Raw genomic sequence first — 15811 nt, forward strand, 5'->3', positions numbered from 1 at the left:
ACCCAAAGAAAAGTTTAAGGCTGGAAGTTACACGCCAAGCTCGGTACCCCCGGTTGTACTGCATGGAACCACACTTTCTGTTGTGGATAAAGTGAAATATCTAGGTCATATTATAACGCAAGACCTAAATGATGACCTAGATATAGAGCGGGAGCGCAGGGCATTGACTGTAAGGTCTAACATGCTCGCCCGCAGGTTTGCTCGTTGCTCAAGAGAGGTTAAAATTGTGCTTTTCAAAGCTTTCAATCAATCATTTTACACGAGCAGCCTGTGGGTAAAGTATACGAAAAAAGCCTTTAATGCCCTGCGCGTCCAATAAAATAATGCACTCAGAATGTTGTTGGGGCTGCCCACATGGTGCAGTGCATCACTCATGTTCGCCGAGGCCCATACAGACGATTTTCACGCGGTTATGCGAAAGAAAATCGTCTCGATGATGGGCAGGCTTAGGGGCGGTACCAACAGCATTCTGGAGGTCATTGTAGAGAGGATTGAGAATCCTATACTGGCGCATTGGATTCGCCAAGTTATAGGTTTTCGTAAATTTAGAAAATAGGTTATGTATATATAGTTGTAGTATCATGTACAAATTTAACATTAGTTCTTAAGTTATACTAACAAAATATGGATGTAAATCTGAAATAAATGTATTCAATTCAATAATAACCAACCTGCCCGTATAAATCTATACATACTCAACAGTTACATGTGATAATGAAAGTTTGTATGGAACCCTCGGTGCGCGAGTTAAACGAACTCGCACTTGACCGGTTTTTCTATGGGGCTAAGACGGCCAACCCATACAAAGGCCAAAAAATTTTCGCGTCAAAAATATGTTTCTTCTTCTTTTTCCTTATTAAAATACGATACCGAATATGCCCTTAAACGGATACCCACTATTTTTGTTAAACCTTGTATATGATCCAAAGTATACGACCACAACGCGGATTTGAAGGTTCAAGATTAATCTTCAATGTTGATTTAATCTTGTTAGGTAGTGCTACTTCGAGAGTAGGTATGTAGATCTGATATTATAATTGTATTTGAATCATATTTGGTTAACAAATATTATGTTCAACGATAATGCAATAAATAAATCCGATTACAGCCAATCAAGCAGATTATGACACAGTTTTATATTGTGTTTGACTAATTATTTAGGCAAGATACTTATCGCACTTATTTTATCTCGATCGAATAAATTCAGCACACCGTGATACGTAGTCGACATAACCACTTGAACCTGTGGAGTCGCGCTCGCTGCGGACACGCAGATACGATATGATCCGTTTAACGGTGGTTATCTTAGCGCTGGTGGCGGCGGCCGCGGCCCTGCCCGCCGAGCTGCCCGAACCCGGCGAATTAGTCTTTGTCCTGAACGAAGACGACTGGGATGACTATCTGGACGCTTGGCTCGCAAACGAGCAGCTAAAGTCGGGGGCCAACTTTACCAGCCGCAACGAAGCTCGGAATGGTATAACTGCCTTGACCTCTTTCACTCAACAACGATTTGTTTTATTTGTTAAACAGAATGTATTTTTGTTTTAAGGGTGTACCTTCAGTGTGAACGGCGACCTCGGGCAGCCTCAGCCGGTGTACTTGCGCGGAGGGAACTATTTGACCGCCGAAGGCAACTCGGGCCAGATCCGGCTGAGCTCCGGCGAGCAGGTCACCATCGCCTGCACCGGCTCCGGCCGCACCATCCAGCACCCTAACATCGCGAGCTCCGGGCTCCAAACAGCTGTAAGTACCTTTAATACGCTAGACGGCGTAGCTTAAAAAAATGAACGTTTAGGTACCTACATAATTCGGATCATAACATAACAAATTCAAATCCAAGATCATTGCGTATGATAGATTAGGACCTTTACTGTATTGTATCACCTATACTCCACATACATGATAACCTCATCTTCATGTTTTAAGACAAATGTTGAATGCAGCTGTATTGTAATTTTTGACGCACAATTTCTGGCGTGGTTTCTAGTTTCCCAAAAATCAAACCGTCCTGTATAGGAATCAGGGTCAATGTAAACTTATTGGAATTCGTATATCCGTACAATTTCCCTGCGTGTTCCATTCATTCATATTTCATTAGCCTTCCTAAAAATTGCACAACTTACATCTTGACATGTCTTCCAGACTGCTACTTGTGCCAGTAACGACCTGGTGAGCGGCAACGGTTGGCTGAATGGAAACGGCGCGTTCGGCGGATTCACCTGCAGTGCTCACTCCTATCACGATACTGTCGGCACCACCAGCAGATGCTACAATAACAACTTACTTATCCAGTGAGCAGCGTTCTAAACATTAAATCCCTACTCGCTGTCAGTTCGTAGTATTATCCCGGATGCATATGTTCTCGTCTAGTCAGAGCATTTTGCAGATACAAATACGAATTATTTATAACACCAAGTTACAAGTCAGGCTTAGGTCTAGGAAATACATTAGGTATTGCATAATTTACATTAGTTATACAACACAGACGAGCCCATCACATACACCGACCTCTCGGACTTGCGTAAATCGTTTTAAGATGGGCGAGCTTATTGCTGCGCATGGCGCGGTGCGGGTTCACACCTTGCTGCCGGTACGCATCTAATTTGTTGTATGTGAAGAGATCTTTCGGTAGAGTTCGCAGGGAAAAAGCATGATATTTAGTTCCTTAAATAGCTCTGCGCGAGGCATCGTCGGATGCGCCGGCAATGGCACTTACCGGCTTCTTCTGCATTCTGAAGGCCCGACCGGCGTCTGCAGCCTGCGCGCACATATCGACGCCGTAGGTAAGGAGGCTGTGAACGGTCGCAAAATAACACGATATTACTACGCTGCGAGACGCCGTGCTAGCCAGGCGACGGATCGCGAAGGTTGCGCGACCCATCTTAGAGCAGAGGTCGTCGATGTGGTAACCCCTTCGTCGTTTGGACCATCTGCAGAGCGGTATGATTGTAGGCGGTGACCAGGTAGGGTGGCGGTTGTGCGCCATTTAGCTGAATAACTATAAACGTAGTTTTAGCCCTGTTTAGGGCTAAGCCGTTTAGTCGGAAGTTCGGAACCACCACTTGAGCCTTTGAACAGTGTAGTTTAGCTTCTGCTCCAAGTTCCAACTCATACCCAGGTAGCAAAGTGACGTCAGCGACGTCATAATGACGTAATAATGACGCAATGATTACGTCATAATGACGTCGCTGACGTTATAATGACTTATAAATGCTACCTGAGTAAGACGTTGGCGCCGTGACTACAGCAGCTACGTCGTCGGCATACATATATAAATAATATATATATCTCTGCTCCGCTTATATGACAGTATTACCTCTAGTATGTATTCTAATTTACTTGAATTAAGTTAAAATATAATTTACAGGGTGGGTTTCATTGTTGACGGGTGGTTGTATCCCCTGTACGTGTCTTGCTTCGACCAAAACCGCCTGGAGGTTCTGTACGTTGTGTACGAGCAGACTCCTGCCAATGCCGTCCACCAAACTGGCGTCGACCGCCCAAGTTGGCTAGGTGAGAACTAAGTTACATTATCTATTTAATTGTCATAGTGAAATATAAAATCGAATAATATTAAGATATTTCCTCCTTTGACTTTGCTGATGCTGCATCGCGACACACACTCTGGTACAAGCCTGACTTCCAAATTCCCCAAGCCATTTCTTTCATGAGTTTTCGGATGCTCGAAGAGGACATCTGAAGTTAATTTGGTATTTCTCACTAGCTTTTGAGTAAAGATCGTGAAGACGTCTGCATACTTGTGCGAAGAAATTACAATTTGTGAAATTCAATACCAGTGACATCAGCACAATCCCTCTCGTGCGTGACCGGAGGCTTGTGCCTCAGATGTGACGTTTAATTTGAGAATTTGTACTCATACTTGCAGCTGGCAGCTGGTTCCCCGGTGTGACAGTAAACACCGCCTACACTCAGGTCCAGCAGAAGATCGCCATAGCTAATGCGGTTGGGCAAGCCCAGGCCGACAAGTACGTCACGTCCACGCAGTTCCTGGCGCGCGGACACTTGGCGGCCAAGTCCGACTACGTGTTCGCCACCGGCCAGCGAGCCACGTTTTGGTTCATCAACGCCGCTCCGCAGTGGCAACCGTTCAATGCTGGCAATTGGAATTGGCTGGAGCAGGTTAGCTACATCACTTTCATCATACATACCTACGTACAGTCCACTTCAAATATATGTTTATACTTAATAATAGTACATACTTATATTATACATGTAATTAATAGTAATTAAGTATATAACAGTACTATGTATTTTAAGCAACTCTTGTAAAAGAAAGAGAGACGATACCTGTGTTTGTTTGATGGTATAGTTAGTATAGTTGAAAGCACGCCAGCCTGCTTCCATTCATTACCATTATGTGGCTGGTGTTCTCACGTGCTCCCATTGTGCACGGGGGTTCGCCTCGAAGATCGGCTACATCAGCCATATTCGGGCGCACGAGCGCCGTGCTAACTGTAACAGTTAGCTCCTAGTTACTAGGAGTCGAAGTGGTCGCCATGGTCGAAATCGGCCGGAAGGATCAAGGATCAGTTAGTATAGTAGTAGCTTCGAGGCACATCTTTAATTAAGGCCACCAATGTCCCAAATCATTGGGATTGTATAACAATTTTACCATTTTTATGGGTTTTAATCAACAAAGTATAACGATTAAACAGAGTATACGTGGAGTGTACAAATACTATACAATTACCAGTCCTTGCTTTAATTTGAAACTATACAGTAGAGGTACATACAATTAGGAAATGTCGCTTAATGACATAATCCGTCGGTCTCTTGCCACCATCAATGTACCCGCTCTTCTAGAGCCGACTGGCATTATCAGAGATGATGGCAAGAGGCCCGATGGGATGTCCTTGGTTCCTTGGAGCTTGGGACGGATGTTGGTGTGGGATGCTACCTGCGTAGACACACTGGCACCGTCCCACCTCCAACGGACTAATGTAAAAGCGGGCGGAGCGGCGGAAAGCGCCGAAATTTTAAAACGTAATAAATATAAGAGCCTCGGTAGAGAGTAGGGTAGGGTGGTCTAAGACTGCGCGGTCGATAAGAATGCGCATACGTCATAACTTAAATACAAAGTGAAGTTCGTGGCTAACTTCAGTGCTGTTTTGAAGTGTAATAGCACCTGTTACTGCTCCCGGAATCAATTTAGTTTACTGTGAAAATAAGATACTCTAGGTTAAGTTTGAAGTTTTTATCACATTTTGATCTTATTTTTCTTCAATTTAAATGTATTGTCACTAATAAGACCTAGGTAAATTAAAATATGAGATCTTGAATTTGGATCGCGTATGCGATGGCGCGTTTGAACGGCCGTCGCTAGTTCACGTCATTTTGCATAGGTGGCGTTACCAGTATGTTTTAGTGAAAATGGAGGAATGTGTAAGAATGCGCATGGTACGAATGTGTAAAAATGCGCGCGCAGTCTTACACATCCATTTCCACACGAATGTGAAAAATGGCTCAGAAATAACCCAGGAAAAACTATAAATATTCCAAATGTTTAAAATCTTCACTCCAGCTTATCCCAAAGCTGCAAACCCCGCATGCGCTGCTGAAAGTTTTAAACCTTTAGGAATATCACCTTGTAATCCTGAGGTATTCACTGAAGCTGATTTCTTGGCTAGTTCTGTAACCGAACGAGAAAACACGAGGCTAATTTTGCTGAAGCCAAAGAGCAATCTACAATTTATACAAACTATGTTGTTGTAAATGATGTTGACCCTCTTGGGCATGCCCGTGATGTGGCGAAATCTATAAAGATCCAATTACTGAAGACTGGATCACGTGTATCGCTTGTAATGAATGGTGGCATGATCAATACACAGCGCACACGGGTGCTGCCGCCTTTGCTTGTGACTTATGTAAATAATTAAACTTGGCTGGATATGCTACCGCGTTTCCTTAGGTATCGCGCATTCTTACACCACCCGCGCAATCTTACACATCCTGCTGCGCATTCTTACAACGCGGGTAGTGTAAGAATGCGCATTTCTCGTTTTCCAATTATGCTCTAATATATCAAGATTGGTTGATCTCATTTACTAATAGAGTTTAAAATTATGTTGTCTTGTTATTCGGGAAGAAAATAACAAAAGTTGACTTTAATTATACCGTTTGTTTTTATTTTATCACGTCTCAAACCTTAAGTGCGCAGTCTTAGACCACCCTACCCTATCATTTCGTTCCATTTGGAGTCGAAACTCTAGGTCCATGGGGTCCCAGCGCGCATAAGTTGTTTGCAGAAATCGCGAATGGTTGACGTAACTGGTGACCGAAGAGCTGGCGGCTTTCTCGCACAACGTATCAGCATTGCGATACAGCGGGGAAATGCCGCCAGCATACTTGGTACAATGCCTCAAGGGCCTATTTTAGATTTAAGCTAGTTATTAATTTCGTTTACGTAGTACCACTGTATATATCTTGTATGTAAATAAATGTTAAATACATAATAATTATTAATATACATACTACTTATTAGGAAATAGAGACGTAAGTCATTAATACTGTTTCTTAAAAAAAAAATACCCTATACGTTGCAAGAACGCTCGTGCTCGCATCGGTGTCGCTGGCTACAACACACTCATTTACACGGGCACGTGGGGCGTGACGCAGCTGCGCGATGGCAACAACGTGCTGCACGACATCTACCTGCATCACGATGCCAACAACAATCCGCAGATACCCGTGCCGCTCTACTTCTACAAGGTAATGATTAATAAACAACATCGCCATTTACTCGGGCATGACGCAACAACGTGCTGCACGACATCTACCTGCATCACGATGCCAACAACAATCCACAGATACCCGTGCCGCTCTACTTCTACAAGGTAATGATTAATAAACAACACCGCCATTTACACGGGCATGACGCAACAACGTGCTGCACGACATCTACCTGCATCACGATGCCAACAACAATCCGCAGATACCCGTGCCGCTCTACTTCTACAAGGTAATGATTAATAAACAACACCGCCATTTACTCGGGCATGACGCAACAACGTGCTGCACGACATCTACCTGCATCACGATGCCAACAACAATCCGCAGATACCCGTGCCGCTCTACTTCTACAAGGTAATGATTAATAAACAACACCGCCATTTACTCGGGCATGACGCAACAACGTGCTGCACGACATCTACCTGTCAGGCCTACAAACTAGCGACTACAACCGAGTCGAGGAATCACGCAGCTACCTATGAAAAGGCTACAATTTCGTTTAGTCGTAGCCACAGGTCGTAACCTTCCTACATATAGATACCACGAAAAAGATTAACAATTTAAAGGTTTCTAATGTCGCCGTACAATTTTGTGACTGTAATATAACATTTCTAATTAATCCATACTAATATTATAAATGCGAAAGTCTGTCTGTCTGTGTGTTAGTTGAAATTTGGCATAGAGATAGTTTGAGTCCCGGGTAAGGAGGAGCTAGGATAATCGAATTTTAAAGTGTTGTATGTCATACTAACATTAAATAATTTCACGAATAAAGTAATCTAAACCGTGAAATTATTTAATTTAACTCCTTAAATTGAGGATAGTTTTTATGTTGGAAATCATCACTAAAGAGGGTGAAACGGGGGGGAATTGAGTTAATTAATGAAATGCCTGTTAATTGAATTAAGCAATTAAGCATATGCTCAAATTGAATGATTGCCATTAAACTTTATCCAGGCGCTACACTTACTTTAGCTGCTGTCTCTAATTCCACGCAGACGAAGTCGCTGGCAAAAGCTAGTACAGTATCATGGATGTAAGTAAAGGGAGGAAGATATGGCACCAGGCGCTCGATCGTGAGCCATCAAATGTAGGTTCCGAAACCTATATTGAGTAAGTCGTACGGCTGACGCCAATGTGTCAAGATTGTCACAATCATCTACAAAATATTGCCTGCATTTTAGTTTTGTCAACTATGAACGTCACGCGACTCTTCTTCTTCTTCTTTTAAAATTATGGCTTCAGCCCAGTGGGACTATTTCGCCAGTATCAAGGTATTGAGAGGTTTACAAACGACAAAAATTGTACGGTTGTACAAGACAGTGTACGGTGATTTGTTAGCTCTTGTAAATCGATAGCTAGACTTTACAAGAAGCACGTGGACTACCGGCCGTTGACTCCAAGATGGTGGTTAAACGCGCTTCAAAATTAATTCTCCATTCACTGCACACTACCACATTAGTTTACTGTATAATAAGCTATCGATATTACACTTTAAACAATATTAATAAGCAAAAAACAAAGTAATTAATCACGATGCTAACTATCAAGATGGCGCTCGAACCGGAAGTCGTCACGCGACTCACGCGTCTATTATTAATGAAAGGTCATTGATTGCTATAGTATACGTTTGAATTTCGATGTCCGCGGTACCCCTCCACCAGTTAAACAGCAATCTCAGACGAAAATTCTCATTTTAGGTGATCTACGATGAATCTAGCCGCCTGGGCACCGCGTTCGTCAGCATCAACAACCCCTGGTACTCAGAAGACGAGGTGCGCGCCCTGACGTTCTGTACGGACCGCTGCCGCGACAACGACGCCTTCAGCTGGATCGGCTGGCAGCCCGACCGCATCGACCTCGGCTACAGCTTCTGCTGCGAGGTCGACGAATTCAGGAGGACGGTGCCCCACCTACCCGCGTTCACTGTTAACGGCCTTTTGACATAGTTGAGGGCCACCTATCTCACAAACTTCACTATTGGCATGTTGATTTAAAATTTTAAACTAACACAATTTTCACATAAAATTATAAAACTGAATCGGGACCTAAACGCGTGCACTTAGTTTTATTATTTCGCCTGAAGTTTTGAACGTGACAATCGTGGTCACAGGCAGACTTAGTTCCTGCCAAAAAATAAAAGGATCGGTCGGAGTGGCGCTGGCGAGCCTCTGGGGAGGCCTATGTCCAGCAGTGGACGTCTATCGGCTGACATGATGATGATGACGATGAATAAAAGTATTGTGCACGCGACGCGATTAACTCTCTTATTCATAAAACTTAGCATAAAACCAAAAGAAATGTCACGATGACGGATAAGTCCCAATTCAGTTTTAATATTTTGACTATTGACACCGACAATTCCTCCACATTTCAATCCTGCACATTTCTGAGTCGGTAAGTAACGACATAAGTGACATAACATAACTAGTTGGACCGGCAATGTCCAGGAATTGTCAATGTCAGGCAGCGTGGTGAAACAGGGCCATATTAAAACATGTAAATATGTAAATAAACGTTGTTACGTAGTTCTAGTATCGTTATTAATAGTACCTACCTGAACTTCTACCTACTGATATCAGCAGATCAGCACTAATGAGTGGACGCTTATTTGAATCGAGGAAGTGACATAAGGCGACATGACTACCATACACATACGCCGCCGCCCAGCCAGCCAGACGCTTAACACACGGCCACTTTATGAATGAATAATTGCAGTGCGTATGCAGGTATGCAGCTACTTAAATGCAACAAACTATAAGACATAGCGTCGGCTAAAGTCGCATACCTCGTAACTCCATTTTTTTTTTAAATCAAGTTTTGACACTTTTAGATAGCACTATTCTGAACGCATCTTATGGCAAAACCCTTAAATCAGTTAGAGTTTGCTATAATATTATTTTGAGGGCAAAATACAAAATATAAGTACAATTAGCGATAAAAAAAAATTAATGCGACCCTGTTTTCACCGAAAAGATAAGAAAACTCGGAAGGTATTTTATCCATTTTTTTAAATGAATCTTTGATTTTTAATCATTTCAGCCCCTCGTACAAGATATGGTGAATTGAGTTGTAATCTTTTGGGAACCAAATGATTCTTGTTTACTGCAAAATTGAAAACCGAAACGACACTTCCAGGGGCGTAGCTAGAGGATATGGCGCCCGGGGCAGTCACCAAATTTGCGCCCCCTGACGACTGACAAAAGTTTCCCTGCTGCTGCCAGCTGATTTTGATAGCACACGCGCTGGAAGTGTCACAACGTCCTAATTTGATAGATGTTTGAAGTTTAAAATAACATTTCCACTATGGATGGTATAGAAAAGGATGCCAATCTCTTATGGCAGAATTGTTGCAAAAGTGACCGCTTTCAGCTTTAAATAATAGTTCCTAATCTCTCCGGTGGCGCTAGTTAGGCTCTGGGACATGAGTATAACATGAACCATATAAGGCAACAAATAACCCGTCCAATTTACGTAGGTTGTTTTTGGTAGTATTTCGATGTATGGTGGCGCCGCCTAATTACTGTTTTATGATGGACACTTTTCATACATAAAGATTTGGCTCCTTTATATAATCTCCATGATTTGCAGACTTATCTTATGTAATATACTCTATGACTTCTCTTACTTTTTCTAGTCAACTTGAGTATTCTACGAATGCTGGCAGATTAGATCTGTCGGATTTACAGAATGTCACGTCCACGAAACTGTCACGTCAATAAGTGACCGACAAAATGCAATAAATTGATAAATTAATCAAGTGGCATGTTTATATAATTGGTATTAGTCATGTTCCGTCTGACCATATCCCTGATACGTCGGGGTCACGCCAGACGTATGTTTCTCCACACAAAACCCGAAATTCGACCAAAGGAACCTGGGAAAAAGGGCAAGTTTCAAGTCACCATCATAGGATTAAATCCAGTCGCTCAAAGCCTTTCCCTGCTGCTCAAGAATCATCCTCTCGTGGGTCGGATAGTGTTATACGATCGACCAAAGTATACATATGGCGTAGGGCTGGATCTATCTCATATCCCTAGTGGGTCGATCGCGGAGGGACGGGCGGGACACGTCGGAGCTGCGCTGCACAACGCTGATATAGTGTGTCTAGCGTGCGGTGAACTCAGAAAACCCGGTCAGACGGACTATGACTTATTTAAAGTGAACGCGGATCTCCTCATCCATCCTATACAAGAACTTTGTAGACTATGTCCCGACGCCTTCGTCGTAGATCTCACCGAGCCCGTCAACTACACGATCCCGCTTATCAGCAGAATCATGGAAACCGAAGAAGCTTATAACAAAAATAAAGTGTTGGGTGTTACGAGCGTCGATTCTATGAGAGCCCAAGCTCGTCTACACCAGCTTTATGATATACCGGAGCTATTTAAAGATATCCACGTGCCAGTTATCTGCGGACATTCCGCTAGCACATCAGTTCCACTAGTATCGCATGTCCGGCCTTGGGTCAATATCGACCCCAAAGGAGCCGCAAATGTCATAGAGTTTGTAAGGGAGTCGGGGAACGGAATGCTGCAGAGTGGCTCGTATCAAACTAGCCAGCTGACCGCTTTCGCGGGCGTGCAGACGGTCTCGGCCATCCTCAACGCCCTAAGCGGCACCCCAGACGCACAAATCGCGTTGGTGGCCAATGACGCATATAAGACCAAATTTTTTGCGAGTCCTGTAAAAATTCAAAAAGACGGTATATCCGAAATAGTGGACTTTAAAGTCATAAGTAACATAGAACAAACATATTTGAATGAATCAATAGAAGAACTAGCGTATGACGTAGATGACGCTGAATCATACTACAAAGAAATTTGTCACAAATTAACTTAAGAGATGAACACTATCATTCTGGTTTGTCACCAAATGTGATATTTTCTATAAAAAGGGACCTTATTGTCGATGGCGCTTACGCCATTATAAACGATGCTCCATATAAATACAATGCCGCGCGACGCTGTGCGGCGTAAGCGCTATCGACAATAAGGTCCCTTTTCATAGAAAATGCCCCAAATTATTATTAATTGAAGCTAAAACTGTCGTGTTTTGTATTAACAATAATTTGCCAGAAACTTCTGAAAGTAGAGGACAGCTTTCAATAGGTGATTAGTATTCATTTGTAATGTACCCAATTAGAATACGTCTGCCAATTAATCCTATTTGAATAAAATTATTCGCTTAAAAAATATTTTATTTGACTAAGTTACTTTTAGGCAGGTGTCCGATCGGCTACGATTAATGAGGGTGTCCGCTAGCTAGCGTGGTTGCACGTTAAGTTAACGAAAAATAGTATGAGCAGGAGAATCCAGCTGGGTTGGGCATGGGCAGCATTCAACAGACTAGCGGACATAAGTACTTACATCTGATAACGTTCCACAATCTAGCCTCGCCTCTTTAATCAATGTTTCCTGCCCACCATGACATACGGTGCCGTGACATGGACGCTCACTAAGGAGGCTGTGCATAAAATACGAGTAGCACAGAGAGCCATGGAGCGCGCCATGCTCGGCATCAAACTTTAAGACCGAGTGAGGAATGTCGAGATCCGACGCCGCACCAAGGTGCGAGATGTGGGAGACGTCATTACCAAGCTTAAATGGAGTTGGGCGGGACATGTTGCCAAGCAGTGATGGCAGGTGGACCAAAATGTTGACGGATTGGTGGCCGCTTTCGGATGAAAGAAACGCCTGGCGTCCGTTGGCTCGTTGGGTGGATGACGTTCGAAAAAACGCGGGGCACTTTTGGATGAGACTAGCCCAGGACCGGGATAAGTGGCGTACATGAAGAGAGGCCTATGCTCAGCAGTGGGCGACTGAAGGCTAGAATGATGATGATGATGAGTATGAACAACGCTAACTGGCGCGGACGAGTGCGACGGATTTTACCTACAACGGCACCCGCGTGCGTGCGCCCGCTCCGTGCACCCGCTGAGTGGGTAGCGAATGTAGCGACGGGTGAGTTTTACTTTTTAGTCTACGCGGGGAGTGTAGTATCTATCTATATATTATCATACAGAACAGCCACGCCCCGCCCCGCCCCGACTCGAATTACCTCGCCCCGCGACAGCAGATTGGCGGCCGTTTGCCGGCCGCTCAGTAGTAGCAGTAGTTTTCATTTGCGGTTTTCACACTGGCGCCGCAACCGGATGCGGTGACGGTGTGTGAGCGTAACACCGTTACGCATGTCTATCTGAGCTGTCTTGCTTGCACACCGCTGCATCAGGTGCCGTGCTAGTGTGATAATAAATAACCTGTTAGTCATCAAACCTGAATAGTTATACCTATGTATGGTACAACCTACCTAACTACCTCCTATAAAAGGCAATCACATAAACAGGAAATAGGTGCCAATTAAATATTTAAACTATGACAAAATAAATAGGTAACAATATATGCCAAATTCTGTAGGTAGATACCTAATAATCATGCACTTAACCACTTCTGACTTAACCATTTGTCAGAAAAAAAATGACACTATGAGCAAACTAAAATACCTATTAGGTAAATATAAACGTTAAAGGGTAACCTGAAATAAAATAAAACAAATGATAAAAAGAGGCTTGTACTCTTGAAAAAATAAGTGCTATTAGAAAACCAAAAACATTATTATAAAATACGACAAAATATAAAAGGAACTCAACTTCGTGTAAATCACGTTGCAATTTCTCGAGGGTCAAGTATAATAACGACCTAAAGTTTTGACAACACCGGCGTATTCTTCGCCTTTTGAAACATCCTCGTGTATGAGGGGCAGCGCCTCTCTCAGGAGCTCCCGCTCGAAGTCGTTCATGTGGTAGTCACAGAGCGACTCCACGATCCCGTCGGCGCCCACCTTCACGGGGCCAGAGAAATATCGCGTCCCAAACATCAAGTTCGGGCTGTACGTATTCACTATTACTTCTTTCCCGTTTATTGCGTCTACTATTGAGTCGATAAACTCATGGATCGACCACGCCATAGCCAATGTGGCCGATTCGGTGCCTTGTTTATTAAGTATAACGTCTTTATCGGCCGTCCTCACGAACCGCGTCAGCATATCGGCCTGTTCGGAACTAATAGAATAACAGGAGGGTTCTAAATTGGAAAATAAAGGCACTATAGTTTTATCAGAATGACCGCCGACGACGGGAACTCTTATTATTTTGGGATCCACGTCCAGCATCTTGCCGGCAAACGCGCGAGATCTCGCCGTGTCGATGTGCGTTATGCCGAACACTTTGAAAGGATTGTAACAATTGTACATCGACAGAAGAGCGCTCGCAAAAGGCACTATACAGTTTATAGGATCCGTGGAAATAGCGAATAAAGCTTCAGGGTTGTGGTTAGCAATGGTATAACAGACTTTTTGTATGGCGGGCGCGTTCTCGATGATCATTTGGTGCGGCGTGGTGGCGATTTTTTGCGGCGTGCGGGCGACCAGCGCGACCACGTCCGCGCCGCGCAGGGCGAGCGCCAGCTGCTGGTCGCCGGCGAACGACTCCACGGCCGGACCTCCGGGAATGTTGTTCAGTTCGCAACCCACTCCATAAATCTTGTCGTCGTCATCGTACAGTCGGAGCCTGGTCACCTTCTGGTTAGTTTTCAACAACAATCCCAAGTTCAATCCTACGTCGTTCCCGGCGCCGATCACGGAAATGTGAACATTTCGCACTCGTAGTACATGTCTACACTGACGCTGTTTCAAAAGCCGAAAAATACATTTTTGAGCAAACATTTTTTATTTACATTTTCTTCTTTACTGTTTAAAAACTGACAAAAAGTCAGAGTATTGACATTTGTCCGGGTGAATGTTGAAACGTGTCAATGTTGACGTATGCATTCTTCTTCATTCGTATTAATTATATTATTGTCAAACTTTTTAGTAGTTTCTCGTTTCACCAACTGGCACGCTTCGCCAGTTCACTGACAAATCTGTCACTAGGCAGACAGACTATAGTTTTCTACATTTTTTTATGCAAATACATTTGTTTGAGAATATTACGCACCATGTTGGTCACAAGGAAATTTTCCAATATTTTAACACCGAGGACTATTAATTCGAGCGTGAGATCGTTCCAAGTGTGCGTGATGGGCGGCGCGAGCGAGATCGGGCAAGCCGTCAGCCTGATGTTGCGCACCGAGCCCGCCGTCAGCAGGCTGGTGATCCACGACACGTGGGAGACGGCGCCGGGGGTCGTCATAGAGCTCTCGCACATTCCCGCCAACTCCACACTGAAGGGCTACGTGGGAGAGGCGACGATGAAGCGAGCGCTGGACGGCAGCGACTTGGTACTTTTAGTCGGAGGCCCGCTCAAGACTCCCGGCGTGTCCGACAAAGCGTGTCTGGACGCCAACACGGAATTCGTAAAAACGGTATCGGCAGAGATCGGCAGACTGCCTAAAATGCCATTCGTGGGAGTCGTCGCCGAGCCGATCAACTCGCTCGTGCCGATGGCCGCGGAATTAATGAGAAACGTAGGCACGTTCGACGGCAGGAAACTGTTCGGCGTCACTACGATAGATTGGATCAGAGCCCAGACGCTGTTCGGGACGCACCACGGCATGCCACCCGAGGATTGCTTCGTGCCCGTCATCTGCGGGCACTCCGATAAAACCACCGTGCCTCTCGTTTCGCAGGCCAGACCGGGAACGAATATGACGGATACGGAGATACAGAAGTTTGTAAGTCAAGTACGAAGGTACGATGAGATCGTGACGCTCGCGAAGCACGGCAGGTCGCCGTCGGTGTCGGTGGCGCACGGCGTGCACGTGTTCGCGCGCGCGGCGCTGGCGGCGCTGGGCGGCCGGGACGCGCACGTGCACGCTTACATCGAGAACAACGACTTGGGAACATCATACTTTTCCGGTTTAGTGCAAATCGATTCGAACGGTGTGAAAGAGATGACGAGATATACCGACGATATCTCCGAATACGAGTGTCAGATACTAGAAGAAGCTCTGGCTCAATTGAGGAAAGATGTCGCTATGGGGAAGAAAATATTAGAAGTGGATTGATAAATTTCAACGTCCGTAATAATTAATAATCACTCAAGATTTTGGCACAACCGTTTGCC

At 44.4% G+C, this 15811-nt stretch overlaps 5 protein-coding genes across 5 annotated transcripts in view; 4 read left to right on the forward strand and 1 right to left on the reverse strand.

Annotated features, from left to right (window-relative positions):
• Positions 1-8742, forward strand: part of LOC134741808 (uncharacterized) — a 31835-nt gene extending 23093 nt beyond the window's left edge. The window contains exons 8-14 of the mRNA XM_063674705.1: positions 1252-1474; positions 1550-1743; positions 2143-2291; positions 3368-3513; positions 3887-4140; positions 6565-6729; positions 8451-8742. Of these exons, the coding sequence (XP_063530775.1) occupies positions 1252-1474; positions 1550-1743; positions 2143-2291; positions 3368-3513; positions 3887-4140; positions 6565-6729; positions 8451-8699 (1380 nt within the window). The 3' untranslated portion in view covers positions 8700-8742. The remainder of the gene's footprint in view (positions 1-1251; positions 1475-1549; positions 1744-2142; positions 2292-3367; positions 3514-3886; positions 4141-6564; positions 6730-8450) is intronic.
• LOC134741613 (eye-specific diacylglycerol kinase) overlaps positions 1-15811 on the forward strand; it is a 329906-nt gene that overhangs the window by 125156 nt on the left and 188939 nt on the right. The gene's annotated exons all lie outside the window — the stretch shown is intronic.
• On the forward strand, positions 10445-11602 carry LOC134741891 (malate dehydrogenase-like). The gene has a single exon (XM_063674784.1). The coding sequence runs from the start codon at positions 10540-10542 to the stop codon at positions 11590-11592; it is 1053 nt and encodes a 350-aa protein (XP_063530854.1). The 5' UTR covers positions 10445-10539; the 3' UTR covers positions 11593-11602.
• LOC134741892 (malate dehydrogenase, mitochondrial-like) lies at positions 13347-14534 on the reverse strand. Its single transcript, XM_063674785.1, has one exon. The coding sequence runs from the start codon at positions 14470-14472 to the stop codon at positions 13432-13434; it is 1041 nt and encodes a 346-aa protein (XP_063530855.1). The 5' UTR covers positions 14473-14534; the 3' UTR covers positions 13347-13431.
• LOC134741809 (malate dehydrogenase-like) lies at positions 14745-15752 on the forward strand. The gene has a single exon (XM_063674706.1). It carries the CDS (start codon positions 14745-14747, stop codon positions 15750-15752), a length of 1008 nt encoding a protein of 335 aa, XP_063530776.1.

Source organism: Cydia strobilella, chromosome 5 (assembly GCF_947568885.1).
Source record: "Cydia strobilella chromosome 5, ilCydStro3.1, whole genome shotgun sequence".
Lineage (NCBI taxonomy): Eukaryota > Metazoa > Arthropoda > Insecta > Lepidoptera > Tortricidae > Cydia > Cydia strobilella.

What these genes read in the sequence shown, in the direction of transcription:
- LOC134741891 (XM_063674784.1), top strand. Translation starts at nt 10,540, where the DNA reads ATGTTCCGTCTGACCATATCCCTGATACGTCGGGGTCACGCCAGACGT.
- LOC134741809 (XM_063674706.1), top strand. Translation starts at nt 14,745, where the DNA reads ATGTTGGTCACAAGGAAATTTTCCAATATTTTAACACCGAGGACTATT.
- LOC134741892 (XM_063674785.1), bottom strand. Translation starts at nt 14,472, where the DNA reads ATGTTTGCTCAAAAATGTATTTTTCGGCTTTTGAAACAGCGTCAGTGT.